This window comes from Pleurodeles waltl, chromosome 8, assembly GCF_031143425.1.
Source record: "Pleurodeles waltl isolate 20211129_DDA chromosome 8, aPleWal1.hap1.20221129, whole genome shotgun sequence".
Lineage (NCBI taxonomy): Eukaryota > Metazoa > Chordata > Amphibia > Caudata > Salamandridae > Pleurodeles > Pleurodeles waltl.
This window is the reverse complement of record NC_090447.1, coordinates 1,007,355,003-1,007,371,734: the sequence shown is the minus strand read 5'-3', so window position 1 is coordinate 1,007,371,734 and position 16,732 is coordinate 1,007,355,003. Positions and strand designations below refer to the sequence as shown.

The following is a 16,732-nucleotide window of genomic DNA, read 5'->3' as shown; positions in this document are numbered from 1 at the left end:
ACATTTAGACATTTGGATGAAGTCCATCTGGATGTGGACAAATGAGCCCGAAGGGGTGGGTAGGCAGTGGGATGGTTTTTGTTACCTTCATGATTTTGTGAGCTTGACATGTAGCTCAAGAGTGGCCATACCGTTTAATAGAAGAGGAAAAATTAAGCAAACCACTGCCTATTTGCAGCATTGGCCCATGACATCTCTGCTGATGTGGGCAATGTAGCAGTAAAGTCGGGTGAAAATTTGTGAGGACAAACTTTAGGGCAACCATTCTCCTGCTGCTATCCATCCAAACTCCATTATGGTCGTTTTTTATAGTTATGTTTCACCCAAATCTGTTTCTCCACCCCAAAGGCAGTTTCCTGCAATTCAGGCAGCTCTTTGACAGTGTGCAGGGAAGACTCAACAGTTTGAGAAACATAGAGAGTGATTAATGAACCTGGTGATAAAGCATCCTTTTTGGCAGTTTGATCAACAAAAGCATTCCCCCTAGAACAGATAGTCTGACAAGACTGATGTGCAGCACATTTTATAAATGTGATTTTCAATGTTACGCGCATCAAGCAAACCTTTAACATAAATAACACTTTTGATTGGGGCCCGGACTGACTAGGAAATCCTGTTGTATCCAGAGGAGTCCAAAATCATGGGCTACTTCAAAGGTATATTTCAAATCAATGGATATGGTAACGATCTTTTGAGCAGCAAGAATACAAGCACTGTTAAAAGTGAGCAATTCAACATCTTGAGCGGAATGTGCCTGATGATACACGTCGACCTAACACTGAGTACATATGGCATAACCAGTCACTAATGACATACATTCATTTTTGAGACATGATCCATCAACATAATACAAGGTCACAATTGAGTATTGGTGCATCAGAGAGATCAATACAGTGCTTAGACAGGTGGGTGTTAACAGTGAGCCAATCATGTTTCACCATCCTGAGCATTGTGAAACAAGTTAAGACAAGGTACCCCATTTAAGTAATGTGGGAAGCAAGAGGCAAGATAATTTCATATCACAGCTGTTTCACCATGGACAATTGTTGGGTGCTAGTGGTGAGCAAAAGGGTAGCGAGAGCATGAGGTACAACTATGAGAGTGGAGCCAAGGACCATATTTTCAGAGGTTTTTATGAGAATGGCAGCTGCTCCCACATTTAAAAAACAGGGCAGAATCCTACCGCCACTGCATCGAGGGCAGTGGAGTAACAGGTAACAGGTTTTGTGTGATCTCTGTAATCTTGTAACAACACCCCTGACACAAAGCCATTTTTTCATGGCAGTATTAGGTAAATGGCTTATTATAATCGAGCTGTCCTAATGTAGGAACAGATGATAATGCTCTTCTCTGACTCCACGGTCCAATGCAAAGGCTCTAGGGCATTTGTCACTGTCTAGTCTTGGAGGGGTTTAAAACAATAATTGTATATCACAGTATCCATTGTCTTCAATAGCCCAACATTCCCAACAAAGGATGTACCTGAGGGACAGTGACCGGTTTGACCAACTCACTGATGGCTCCAATTTGGTCAGCAGACAGGTGCCTACCCCTCTGTCATGACCTAACTAGCAAATATAGGAACGGCACAAATGTAATTCCTTTCTAGAAGCTGTGTGCCCCATGTTCGCTAATTCAGTAAGGAGGTACAGTGAGTCAGTTTTGCATACGTCGAATGAGTCAGTTGCCGCCAATAACTCATCGAGTTATTCATCCAAAATAGATCCTTGAGGGCTAAAGAGAAAAGGTATGGTGACTCATTAAACCCCTGGGGGAGTCAACTCAACGTTAATTAGACCCAAAAATCAAAATGGGAAAACAAATTATCTGAATTTATATGAATAGTAAGGTAGCATCCACAACTGTAAACCTTTTGTCAGTGACTGGGATACAAGATGACGCACAGCAGGAAAACTAGTTATCTCAGCAGCATTAGTAGATATCAGGTCTTTCAAAATCTGCATGTCTTTACCAGGTTTTTTGACTGGCCTGACAGACAGACAGACAGACAGACAGACAGACAGACAGACAGACCACCACCACCACCACCACCACCCCCCCTCCTTACCTACCTACTAACAGGTCTTATTCCCACCTTTGCTTTAGAGCAAAGCGGGTATTTGGGAGTACCGTGCAATTTCTTTATTGGTTTGACCGTTCCCTTTACCGGCTCTCCTGACAGTACACCTGACATCATTTGTATGTTCATAAAGTAGAAGGTGATAGTGAGCGCTCCTACAAGATTATATTTTAATTTTTGTACATGTTAACCCTTACAGCGACATTTTAATTTTGGGGGGCTGATCATTATTTGTTTTGACTTGCACAAACCGCGCCGTTAATATTTGCACTTGTTCATTTTTTCTCGGGGGCTAAGGTACTTTGTAGCCTGTCTGCAAGAAGACTTTTTCATGGCAGAATAATGGAGTCTGTTAGGGTTCCACTTCTGCCCACTCTAGTTGTTGAAGTGGGCAGGGCCTTTTTCCAACCTCCTTCTATAAGATCGGCATACAAGCGCGGATGCTACAGTGACAGTAAGTGCTCCTACAAGATTGTATTTTTAAATTTGTACACAGTTTAATGTTGCAGCATTATTTTAGTTTTGGGGGCCTGAGACTTTTGAATGTTAACAAACGTTCTGTTACTTGTTTTTTTTCGGGGGACTGAGATACTTTATATCCTATCCACAAGCTGACTTTTTCGTAGTGGAAAAACTGAGTCTAATATAGCTCTGCTTTTCCTTCTGCTAACTCTAGTTGTTGAAAGTGGGCACACCTATGGCAAGCCTGTCTGCACCCATCCATGCCTAGGCTGCAACCAGCATCAGACATGCTGTCTGTTCACCTCCTGATCAGGTATGATTGATCTCTTATAAAAAAAAGATGTCCTCCATCATGGTTGGCAGGCAACCATCCAGGTGTGTACAGCGCCCTGCCTGGTTTCCGGAATTAGGCAGTTTTTTTTTCATGCTATGCTGGCAGCTTTTCCTTCTCTAGCGATCCTTCCCCGTTTCCTGAGAGCATCAAAGACCTAAACTTTGACCAGTCTCTTAATCCTAAGGTGCCCAAAAATAGAACTTTAAAAGTATGCCTAATTAATGTAAGATCACGTCTCAAACATAAAATCAAGATATGGAGCATCCTACAGCATAATTACTTGGAAGTGGCCTTTATTTCAGAAACCTCACTTAATTCATGCTCATGCCACAACCTTGTTCTTGCTATTCCCAATGGATACCTTATCTCTATCTAGATAGCGTAGTCATGGGGTGTGGGTTAGCCAATACTTACTGGTCCAAGTTCCTCTTCACCAGTAAGCCCCTGGACTTATCACAAAGTGCGTAGGCTCTCTTTTTTACTATTACAATCTCAGATACCTTCTCCTGTTTTTCATCTATCGTCCCCCTAACCCCAACACCAAGTTACGCAATCTGCTGTCCATGGCAGTCATGCCCCTCCATCTCCAACATAAATGTTGATGATCATAATGTAAAGCTGCAGGACCACTTATTGAAACCTTGTCTTACCTTAACCTTGTACAACTACTCAAGGGTCCTACGCATAAGAGGAGGTGCACACTTGATGTTATTTTTTCTAGAATCCCCGCTCTAGAAGTTGGCTTTTTAATCCCTTTAGCTTGGACTGACCCCTCTCCAGTCCTTTTTAGTCTTCTAGATCTACCTCTCTCTCATACCCCTAAACCATTGAAGCCATCGTTTTACCGCCGGTGGCACTCTATTGATGATTCCATCTTAAGCATGGTATGCTTCCAAATAGTGGTTAACCAACGCATAGACAGAGCCAACAGTATCCTCCTTCAATTTGAATCACAAGACCACTTTCGACGACTTCATACCTCTTAGAGTTAGCAAAAACAGAAGGACTTCTACATCTGTGCTCTGGTTCTCTGCTTCACTTAAAGCTGAAAAGCAAAAGAAAGATAAACTTAGGTATAAAAGTGCTCTCAAACAGTTCCTGACAAAATATTTAAAAAGACAAAACTTCTTTCTTCACCAAGAAATCAACGAGGCAGAACATGTACCATGTACAGTTTTGAAAACTGTCAGTTCCTTGGTAAAACATTTGGTTTAAAATCAATCTGCACCTGCCTCACAGGACTTTGTTGACAACTTATCAGGTTTCTTTCACGACAAGGCGTTTAATATTTATTCAGAATTTATTGAGAGCTTCCTAATACCGAAGACACCCCCCCTAATCACCCTGGGACCAATCTCTCACACGTCGAATAGTAAAAAAATTTTTTTTTAATGATCTCCTTCGAGTACTAGTAGAGATTGATACTGAAAGCTCATTCTGTCTTGCCACTTGACCTGTGCCTGCCTTAGAGTCTCACAAGGGCGTCTCTGGCATTAAATCCACAGATTAATGCTCTTTTTAGCTTCTTTTAAAACTGGATCAGTGCCTATGTGCTGGTCCTTCCTCTCTTTAAAAAATAATAATAATAATAATAATAATCTGGTCCCCTCATGCTCTGCCAGGTACAGACTGACCTCACTTCTTCCTGTTTGTGGGAAGATGTTGGAATCTGCTTTTAATGGCCAGAGCACAAATTTTATGTAGCCGAAAAATGTGCTCCATCCCTCGCAGTCTGGATTTAGATGGGGTTTTAGCACATAGACAGCACTCATAGAGGTGACAGAGCTTATCAAAACCTGCCTTGACCTGGGCACTAATAGCATTGTGATTCTATTAGATTTATCAGCGGCTTTTGACATGATGACACATGACATTCTTCTGCAAAAAGTGGAAAAAGTAGGAATTGTCGGCACTGGGTGGAAATAGATTAGATCCTTTCTTTCCAACCGCAAGCAAGCAGCCTTAGGACTTGGTGCATGTTACCACTGCCAACCAATGTTAAAGTGCTAGTGCTCACTCCATGGTAAAATTGGCATAGACCCAATAGCCACATTTAATTTACTTTAAAATCCCTAGTAAAGTGGTACAACTTGTATCAAGTGACTGTAAATTAAATGCTACTAATTGACCTCCAGCACATATTGTGCCACCCACTTTAGCATAGCCCTTTTAAACATGTCTTGGACCTTCCATTGCAGCCTGTCTGCAGTTTAAACTGCCATTCAATCTGGCAAAACAAACCTTTTTTCAGGCCTAAACCTTCATTTTTAATGCTTATAAGTCACCCTCAAGGTATCCATAGGGCAGGGTGAATTTTATTTAAAAGGTTGACATATACTTTTAAGTTTTACATGTTCCGATGGTAGTAAACTCTTAAATTAGTTTTCGCTATTACAAGGCCTATATCTTCCATAGGATAACGCGGATTACCCTATAACAGTTAATACACGATAACCTTTGCTTGCGAACAGGTAGAAATATCATCTTTTGGTCTCTAGGGAATTGTAATGTAAATTACTCTTTAATGGTAAAGTTGAATTCTAAGTCACAGTTCTGAAAATGCCACTTGTTGCCTGCAGCCTATGCCCTGGGTCACATGACTAGATATAGTTGGTAGTTGGCCTTTGTCTATTTCTCCTGACAGTGTCACAAAGGGAGACTGGATGTGGGCAGGGTGAGCAATCCTGACAAGATTGGCTGGAGACTGGACCTGTCACCTACCACACTTATACTTCAGTAGGGTCTGGCTCCTGAATTAACTTCAGACTAGCCTTTTGTGGCCCCACACTATGTGTAGCCAGGGACAAAGGTGGGAAATTCCAGAACTTTCTGGGGCAGAGGGGGGTGGGGAGAGACTTTTTTCCACTTCAAAGATGTCAGCAGGTATAAAAATAGGACCCCCAGACCATCCCTTCAGTACATTCTTGGACCTGCGGATACTACAGAGAAAGGGCTGCCCTGCTGCCAGAGGACTGCCCTGCTGCTTGAGCCCTGCCTTGCTGTCTGAGAAGGAAGACTAGACCTGTTCCATTCATCCAAGACAGTGACTCCAAGGGTCAGGTGGCTGACCTTGTGTTCTGCGCTACAGGGATACAACACACTCCAGGGAGCTCCCTGCAACTGCTCAGCTAACCTGCTGCAGGGGACCTGCCTGGAGCTGCAACTATACCTGTCTGAGCCCTGCTGGAGTGAGTTCCTAATCCCCAGCAGGTGCCTGCCCAGGTCCTGGACCCTTGGCTGGCATCAGTTGATCTCCTCTTGAGAAGAAAAGAACAAGTAATTAAGCTTTGGGTGCCAGCACAAAGTTCTGGTGGACCAAACTCTTCATGCTACAGCGACCGCCAGCAACATGAGATCTGCACTTCATGCTCCAGCATTGACAGTCCGCAGTGACTGCCATTGCGAAGCCACAGCAACAACCATCCACAATGCCTGACAGGATCTTCGTGCTACAGCAACACCTGGCCTGCTCTCAACCACCAGCTATGCTTTCCTTGCTTCTCACAACCTCTCCCCATCACGAACTGGACACTTTGGACTGGATTTTGAGAAGGCAACATTTTCAGCAGGACTAAACTGGTCCATGGATCCGTCCAGCACTGTGTTGCGGTCAGCCTGATCTTTTCACTTTCCCCCGGTCTAACATGACCAGATGACTACAAGTATGCGCTGTATTCCTTTAAACAATATTCTTACCTAAATCTTTAAAATTGCATATCTCAAGTTCTACTGATTGTTTTTTAATCATTTTGGTGTCAAATAATTTGTTACATTTTACACTAGTTTTCTTGATTGGTGTGCGTTTTTTTATGTTGTGTTTTTTCACTTTATTACTGTTGGTGTGCTGCATAAATACTTAACGCATTGCCTCTAAGTTGAGCCTGGCTGCCTTTGTGTGAAGCTACCCGAGTGTTAAGCCGGGTTAATATCATGACTTGTGGTTCACTCTGACAAGGATTGTGGTTGTTGCTTGAACAGGGTTATCACCCCTGCAACCAATAACCCATTTCTCACAATCAGCTAATCATATAAGAAATACAACCCTAAAAATATTCATTATCCATTTACTACCATTTTCTTCAGCAATCACAATTTTTATCATGCATAAAACTCCGTTAGTGCGTTGACCAGCCATACTATATATTTAGCAGTTGAACTAAAAATAAAAGAATACACTGCCCCACAGAAATGATATCAGGAGAGTCTTCCCAATAGTGTCATGAACATTCACTAAGCCAAATAGCAGTTTTTAAACGAGTACAAAGAAAGTAGTTCTTAATGTATCATGTTTTCGGACACAGAATAATTTGTATTAAACAACTGAACATTCAAAAAATGTGTATTAGTATGCTGGTTTCAGCATGTAGTAATACTGTTCTAATCTGTGCAAACTTTCTGCAAACATGTATAGATATTAAAGATCCGGGTAGTAAGATCTTGAGTTGCCCTAGTCTTTGTTTGAATTATATACGTATGTTAATGATGGGAAGCTGTCAAATTTCAGCTGCAAGGCTTTGGAAATCATTGCTTTTTACAATTATGACTGAATTTAACATACTGACAGTAACTGATCATGCCTCACAAAATTCAGCTTTGAGGCTGCTTATATTTATATTTTTTTCTTGGTTAGGATGGTGATCTAAACGTGCATCACCTCTTAACCTCCATCTTCTCAGCTGTAATTTGGAGTCTTTTGATTGATCAGGTTATGAGTGAAGATATAATCCCCTTTTTTGCCACTTTCGTGGTGGGTGGGTGGTGTCTATGTGTGTCGGGTGGGCAGTGAGGGTCCTTTTTGAAACCTTGAAGACGTACAGGGAACATTGCCCTGTTAACTGGGCATGTTTACGTTTTTGTCTAAGCTACAAACTCCTTAACTCAGGAGCATATAAATCAGTACCTTCTTATGTGTACTATCCAGAGTGCAGAAATAGCTTGACAATTCAGTTGAACTTCGCTTATACAGTTGTAAATAAATATACTGGATTTTCTCATTTGTGCCTCAACCTTATATGAAGAATTATAGTGAGTGATGAAGAACTCAGAAACCATGTACGACAAAGTCCAATAAAGTGGGTACATTCTAAATGCCATATGTATATAAAAACGTGAAAACTTGCTGCATAATTAAATAAAGACATACTCAAATATTTGTTATTTCTGAGATATTAAGTTGAAAACAGTACTTAAATAATTTGATTGAGAACATCCTTCTGCTGTTGGAATAATATAAAATGTATATATATGAATGTTTGTCAAAAATAACTGACAAAGGGTGCCTTATAATATATGTAGGATATAGTATTATACTGAAACAATCATATCTCAAGTCCCTTGATATTTATGCATTCAACAGCCAGTTGCGTTAAAGCAATAATTTCTGTAAATAATCATTTTATTGCACGAGCTTCCATCTGCTTAATGTTGACCTCTAGAGAAACTAAAAATAAACACCATCCACTTCTGTTAGAGTGCAGACTGTGCTCAATTTAATTGAAAGCTTTCCTTCTTTTTGTTTACCATGTAAAGTGATGAGACACTTTTACGGTTTTGGTTAACTAACCCTGCCTAGTGAACAGTCTGAAAAGCAGGTAGAAATACTCTGTGCATATCAGCTGAAACGCTTTACCTCAGGGTCGGCGCCAGCTCCAAATGCAAATTTTCTTACAGCTGCCCATGGCATGTACTGGGTACTCCCGTGTCAATAGCTGTAAAATCATTCCAGTCTAAGGATGTTTTTTTAATCATGGTTATGCCTCAGATGACTTTCATGTTAGGAATCATGGAATCTGAGCCCACTCCACTGAGGACAGTAGAAAGACCCTTCCATTTCAGTATAAACATTACTGTATATTTAAATGACAGTTCGATTATTGTAAACTACAATAAATGCATCCCTTTCGACAACAGATGGAACCCGAAAACGTATTAATGAGATAATTCAAAAATATTTTTTAAATTACATTTGAAATACTTGGATGATTACATAGCCCTACCTAGGTCATTCCAGCGTCCAAGTATAGTGATAAATGCTTGTTGAGTTCGCTGGAAGAATTGTTTGACAGCAGGAAGAGGATCTGCTGTGACAGCAGCTGAACTATTCCATATCTTTTGCCAGCTAATGGAAGTCCCGCCTAGGATAGGATGGACAGGACTTTTAACCTTTACCACTCTGCAAATTTTGTTTTAACCGTTGCATGAAAAATATAGTAATAATATCCCTATTCTGTAATCCAGACAAAAAACGTGTTTGTTCTTGATTTTATTACATAAAATTGTACTTTTCTTACAGCGATTTAAATCAGGAAAAATCCGCCCTGCTGCGCATGAAAAATCAAATGGCGGCTGACTTGGAAAGACTGTTAAATCACCGTGAGGTAGATTTGTTTTAATGTCGCCATTTAACGTCACTTTATGCTATTAATTCTTTTATATAACTAAGCATGTTTCCATGTGTTAACTAGATTATATATTGCTTTATAAATCAATCAGCAAATTATGAGGCGTTAAACTGCATTTTGAGGGTAGCCAAACTTTTTTTTAGTCAGTTGGCTGCTAAAAGTTTTTTTTGAAGTTTTGAAGAATGTTTTTGTGTGTGGAATTTAGAGCTTCATAGCTTGGAACACATAAATAAGACGAGCTCCCCAACTAATCTACATTGTAAGTAGGCGCAGGTTTGCTAAGGTGGTCTATGTCCATCTACTGGTATTTGTGTGTAGATTTTCCTAAATGCTGGAAATCCAAACATAATTCTTGAAGGTTATTTATTTATCTGCTCTGTGTTCCTTTTACAGATACATTGACTGAATAATTAAAATGTGTATTATATCATAGATATAATACAAAGAAAGAAAGAACAGGTTCTTAGTACCATTGGTATTTGTTTCCATACAGTGCGGCTGTTGAGAAGAATCTTCTCACTCCTTTCACTCTCAGTGATAAAAACTCTGCCGCAAGTCATGGTCATAAGCCGATTGGATTATGGAAATGCACTACTGATTTCTGCAAATGAGACACTTATCTAAATTACAAGTTGTTCACAATACTGTTGCGTGTCTCGTTTGCAGTCTTCCTGCGGGGACAGCATCTTTTACACACTTTTCATTGGCTGCCTCTCTGGAAGAGTATTATTTTTAAAATCTGCTGCCTGACACACAACTCAGTGATCAAGAAAGAGCACAGTTATCTAACTTCGAAGCTCACTCATTATTGCCCAGTTAGATCTTTAAGCTCCAGCGCTAAAACTTTGCTAATTGTTCCATGGATCAGAAGGTCTTGATTGAGGTAAGGACCATTTCATACCTAGCCCCTCTTTAATGGGATGCAGAAGTACTCTATATCAGTGTGTGCACTGACCACATAAAATTTTGGAAATTTCTCAAGACTGTGTTCTGCAGTCTTCCTTATTTGTGTGGCAAAATGGCCCCAAGCTATCCCTTCTGGGGTGATTTGTGTGCAATATAAATTATATAATCATAACATACGGAGTTGGTCTACTTATACTGAAATGTTGCATCAGAGCAATATTTCTTGTATTAAAGACCTCTAAAATAATTTGCCACATTGTTACTAGTCTGAAAAATCAGACCTAGTCTGTTTTTTTGTAAATATCTTTATTGCATTCTGTATTTTATAGGCATATGGAACAGAATCATATTTGGCATACTTTAACACCACTCTGTGTTAGCGGGACCTGTTAAATTTAAGGTCAAATGACATTTAAAGACTGTCATTAGATCACTGTTTTTCCTTTAGTTTACCCAGGCCGTAAACGAGTCCATGTGGTGTCTAACGAGAGAAAGTCTGCCTGGTTTCCACGCGAGGTAGCCATTGTCATGGAATACACAAGTAACAGTGGCAAAAACACCACTCTAAATCATAACTGATAAGGCCTAACTAAAAAAGTATTATTATAGAACATAGCTCCTAGTTTGTATCACTTTTTGTAAACATGTTCAAGTAGATCCAATGTCTATGTACTAGAGGCTCTTTGCATGGCCACGTTTGCAGTATTTATTGTAAAAACTCTCTAAGATGTAAGGAGTAACAAGTAGCTAGCCAACATTTGAAGTTTCATAGCAATAATTACCAGTCCTCTGTCTTACAGTGTTATTATAAAAGTCCCCAGTAGTTAGTGGATGCATAAACCGAATGGCTGTTGTAGGGTTGGGTAGGAGCAGTGTGTGAATTATTGGCATGTGAACATAAATCCTGTAAATGTCCTCAGTGACATGCTAAAAGAAGGATCCGTTTACTGGATTATTGCTAATGGATTAGGTGACTGGCCCTTAAAGCAATTTTTCCAGGAACAATATGAAAGACCCAAGAGCCTTTTTTAATATTCAACTGAAGGTGGGTGCACTTTCAAAAGGATAGAGCATTGTGGAACTGAGAAGCTTGCAACTTTTGCACGCTCGTGGAAGGTAGGGGATGGCTTAAGGAGATAAACATTTGAAAAGCACATATATAAAAGGAGTCTAGATCTGTGCTGAAGCTTATTGCAATAATTTGTTAAGAATTGCTCACAAAACATATGAGAGGCTTGCAGTAAGAACAGTACATTCTGATTTCATGATGCTCCACGTTGGGGCAGCTACGAGAGTAAAAGCATTTCAGAAACAAATGCGTATTCAGCTATTCCATACTACTGAAAATTGCGTTTGGCTCACTTTCCTGACTTGTTGGTAAACATAGCCACACTCATGTTCTTCAAGGAAATAAAGCCACCCTAAACTGTGCCTGTCTAGTTTTCACCTGTTAAATCTAGCAAAGACGATCCGATCTACTGGCTCCTCAAAGGCGTCCTGGAGTCTATCATGCCCAGCTTCAAAGTGTAAAGAGTGAAGTTGAGATGCCTTTTGAATGCCTACACTTAAACTAATGCAGGGCGCTAACTCACTTCAGATATCTTAGACATAGAAAACTAGGTTTGTTTTGAGGAGACAAATTTGCTGCCACAGTGTCTGCTCCACACTGTCACCTCTACAATGCTACAAAAGCAAGTCACATAATCCTAGAACTCATCTCTACCGTGTATAAAGTGCCATACTGCTGGAGAATGAAAATACTTTGCGGGCAGGGCTAGTGCCATTGCAATGAAAGCCGAACACATTCCCCTGGGCAGCTACCTATTAGGACAGCTATGACAGATGGCACTGGAACAGTGACTAACCAAGAATGTTAACTAGCAATATAACCACCCTCACACTAATATTTATATCATGTTTATTAAATGCAAGAAGTCCATAAAACTTCTGTTCATCTTCTTCTGCATGAACCAGGAGGTAAAGTGTGATATTATTTCTTCCAAAGATCCCACAGCCAACATGCTTTTCATCATTTGGGCCAATATCCCTAACACCTCCTCAGGGCTAAACCATTAGCCTCACTGTCCTCTTCATATTCATAATCTCATTTGGTATATTAATCACTCTTATGGAGGTATTTCATCTATTTTAAGATACTTTCTCCACCTGGGCATAGTGGATCCAGTATTCCTATTAGTGTTGGAGGTGCATTATCCTCTATGCCATGTCAGCTGTCCTCAGTGCGTTATCAGCATTACAATATGAAGAGGACTGAGACTAATGGTTTAGCTCTGAGGCAGTCTTAGATATATCCATCCAACAGAGATAACATTTGTTAGTCGGAGGATTGTATTAAGAAATGACAACCCCACACTGGACTTTTTGGTTTATGTATAAGGACAGGAACTTCATTTTTATGACTTCTTGTGTTTAATAAATGTGATATAAATATTGGTGTACTGGACTACATATTATATGTTCTTTGGAACTTTATTGATTCCTGTTTTAGAGATCCTCCTGGTAATCTGGTTTCTACAAGATTTAGCACTTAAGACATTTAAGATTCTGGAAATATAAATATGGAAATTCAAATATACTCTCTGGGAAAGGGTGAAAAAGGGCAAACATCATTGCCCCTTATTAGTCTGTATTGTATAGTGTAAAACTTAACTAGGCTAGAAGAATCACAATTACCACTAAATAATTAGACTGGTGCTAAAGGGAAACAAGGCTGACATTATGTAATCTGTAACCACTGTTGAACCGGAAAATCCTAGATTTAGAAAGGTGCAAACTAAAGGCATATGCTGATATTATGGGCAGCAAGGCTATGTCCCTCCCTACTTGCTGCTCTGAGAGTTGTCTTTCTTCAGTTTAACTACGTATTTAAAGGTTTTACACTTTAAAAGAATGATTGTTGGGAGTGGAGCGGAGAATTGTTTAATTCTTACTTCGACCCACCGAGCTTGTTAGGTTCCAGAATGATAGACCCATGCCTTGGGTGTATGGCATACAAAAGTAGGGACCATAAGGCGATAGAGCTGAAAATACAAATGTAGTTGAAACAAATGTATGTATATCTTACATTTAAGTTTCCTGTCTCTCACATTTCTTAACTCAGCCAGAGAATATACAAGGCACAATTCCTACAGACTAGATGGTAGGAAGCTGTTAATAAATACAGGAAGATAAAATACATTTATACTACCTGGGCTCAGAGAGATAGGGGCCCTCCTTACGACTTCGGCGATCTTTTTAAAAGACCGCTGAAGCCGCTGCAGCCAGCATACCGCCAGTGCTGGCGGTATGCTGCCCGCCCTATTAGGAGTTTTCCGCTGGGCCATTGTGTGAAAATAGCATTTCCTCCTGCTGGCCCACCTGAAAACCCACCAAAACATTGATGCTGCCTCGTGAAAGAGCCGGCGGCAATGTTGTGTTGCATCGGGTTGCCCGTAATTTGGGCAGTGAGATGCGCGACGGGGCTGTCCATGGCACCCATTGCAAATTTCACTGCCCGTAATTTGGGCAGTGAGATGCCCGACAGGGCTGGGCATGGGGGCCCTTGCACTGACCATGCCAAGTACATGGGCAGTAGAGGGGTCCCCATGCGGCCCGACATCTGCTTTCCACCCACCTATGCATGGCGGTAAGACCACCATGCAAAGGCTGGCGGAAAGGGGACTCGTAATCCTGGATTGCAACTGCCAAAACCGCCATGCTGTTGATAGGTGGCAACCTGGCGGTGCCGGTGGTTGGACCGCCCTGTCTGTGGCGGTCCAACCGCAATCCATGAGTGCAGCGGTCTTGATACCGGCACACTCATAATGAGGGCCATTTTCTGTGTTCTTCTGCCTTGATGCATTTTTCAGAAAAACTGTTTGTGACTGTGTAATTCAAGACTTCAGGTCATCAACATAAATACCTATATCATTCTTGAATGACAAAAGGGATGCTGAATTAATCAAGGTATTAACTTGATGGGGCAGAAAGATAATTGAATAGCCAAAACATAATTTCCCATGTGTTATAATGGAAACTCTGGGCCTGATTACAACCTTTACGGAGGGAATTACTCCGTCCCAAATGTGACGGATATCACGCCTGCCTAATACAAGTTCCATTATATCATCATTATATCCTATGGAACTTGTAACACGACGGATGGAATATCCGTCACATTTGGAACAGAGTAATCCCCTTTGCCAAGGTCGTAATCAAGGCCTATGTCTTTAAATGTGAAACTTGCAGTAGAATTGCGGACAAATTTGTTGCTTGAACAATTTGATAAAGGCTTTTTCATTACTATCACTGAACTCTGTCCGTAATTTATGCCTGTGATTACAGGTGACCTCTACTGGCACTTGTTTCTCAGGACTGTTAAATGTACGAAAATTCTGCCTGTGTCTGTCTTGACGATCAAGGGAAACATGTCCCTGGCTTTTGTTTCCATCTCTCCAGGCTTTGGCATGACTGCCATGTGCGGTAGATGACAGTGTGATGTCCTGATCCCATGAAAAAATGGAGTGCGACCCCAAGTTATGGCTGCCCACACTAGTTCCAAGATTTAGCTCCATTACTTTGTCTCTCTTGCATTCTATCTTGATTTTGTCAGCTGGTGCATTATTTGGGTCATGGGCCCTGTGCAGAGCATGAGTACTTGCTTTGCAGGTATCGCTCTGCTTTTTCCTGCCTCGTACATGTCCAGTAGGTTGCTTGTGCCAGTTTTCCCACATACCCTACCTGTGTAAGCTGAGCCAGTTACTGGCTGTTCCCTCATGAGAAATAACAGTCACTAGTCTTTCCTGTCCTTCAAGCAACTGTCTCCAGCATGATGGACATTGTGTGATAGTCCCCTTAGGCTCACTGCACGACTGCAGCCTGAGATGTAGGAATCGTAAAAATGGAGATGCAGCGCTGGCTGCGTTTGCATTCGTACAGTTCCCGGCTCTGCCATTTGACTGCCTTATGCTTGGTGCTGGCAGTGGCTCCTCCCTTGGGCATGGTGGGGTTGCTTGCAAACACTCAGATATGCGTGGCAGGCAGAATGAAATAGGTACATTTAGAGCTCAGGCAGGCCTTCAGCTGCATCTTGTAGGGCCTATGCATGGACGAGAAGGATTTGCTAAAAGTGTGTTTATTTATGAATTTTCAGTATTTTGTTTATAAAGAAACTTACCAACATTGTTGCTATATTGTACAAGGCTGATTAATAAGCTTTCCTTCACAAACTATCGCTTTTCAGTAATCTTTCTTATTGGGCCTGGCTCTTTCTGCAGGGCCATCCCTATAGCTTTTGCCTTCACTCCACAAATTTTTGATGAATTCATTTTTGTTGACCTTCGAACTCTGTGCTGTCCTTAAAACATTGTAGACTTGGTTTATACCCAATTAGCATATTTAATTTACTTAAAGTAAAGTGCACACTTGTTCCCAGGGCCTGTAAATGAAATGCTACTAGTGGACTAGCAGCACTGATTGTGCCACCCACTTAAGTAGCACCTTAAACATGTCTCGGGCCTGCCGTTATAGCCTGTCTATGTGCAGTTTAAAACTGCCATTTCGACATGGCAAAGTAAACCTTTTGCAATGCCCAATCCTTCCTTTTCACCCCTAGGGTAGGCTGTGGACAGCCTATAGGGCAGGATGCAATGTATTTAAAAAGGTGGACATGTACTTTTAAGTAGTGAAAAACACTTACATTTGTTTCTCACTACAACAAGGCCTACCTCTCCCATAGGATAACATTAGAATTTCCTTATTACATTTTTAAAAGTGTAATTTCCAAATGGGAAAAGCTAACATTTTCGTGTTTGGTTTCCTTGAAATCCTAATTTAAAATCCTAACTCACGGTGAAGTCTGATTACAAAATTGTAATTCCCTATAATATAGTACCCTATTTAGAAATTTGACATTTTCTTGCCTTAGTCATTTCGTGCCTGCACCCTGTTTCTGGGTCACTTGACTGGATGTGGGTGACATTTGAGCTTTGTGTATTTTTCTTAGACAGCCACAATCAGTAAGAGCCTAGTGTGTGACTGAATGGGCCATCACTGGCAGGATGAGAGGGAGGAGCTGAGCACAGCCCCACTTACACTTCAATAGACCGTGTCCTGCCTCCACACAAAGCTCTGCATACCCCCTGTGGATACTTTGCTAGGAAGAAGGACTGATGTGCTGCTACAAGGGCTGCCACTCTGCAGCGCTGACCTGCTGCCCTCTTGCCTGGAGAAGAAGAACTGGACCTGCAACTTCATCTTGAATTCAGGACCCCAAAGTGACTCGAAAGGCTAGTTTACTGGCCTCCTGACCTGAGCCTCAAGGAGGTAAAAGGCTCGGCAAATAGCTCCTGGACCCAGCTACAGCGAGTTCCGGTGGTGCCTCTTAGGTCCTGGACCCTTGGTGTGGTTCACAGGCTCTTAAAAGCAAGCTTTTGGGCTCTTTGTCACTGCAAATGGGTCAGTTTGCACTGAGACCATGCTGCTCGCACCAACATTCCGCACAAGCTGCCACCAGCACATCTCCTCTCACAGCGGCATCAACCACTTGTG

At 41.3% G+C, this 16,732-nt stretch overlaps 1 protein-coding gene across 2 annotated transcripts in view; it reads left to right on the top strand.

Moving 5' to 3' along the window:
- PIBF1 (progesterone immunomodulatory binding factor 1) overlaps positions 1-16,732 on the top strand; it is an 843,837-nt gene that overhangs the window by 655,498 nt on the left and 171,607 nt on the right. For both annotated transcript variants that reach the window (XM_069205285.1, XM_069205286.1), the window contains exon 16: positions 9,169-9,253. In XM_069205285.1, coding sequence (XP_069061386.1) covers positions 9,169-9,253 — 85 coding nt within the window. The remainder of the gene's footprint in view (positions 1-9,168; positions 9,254-16,732) is intronic.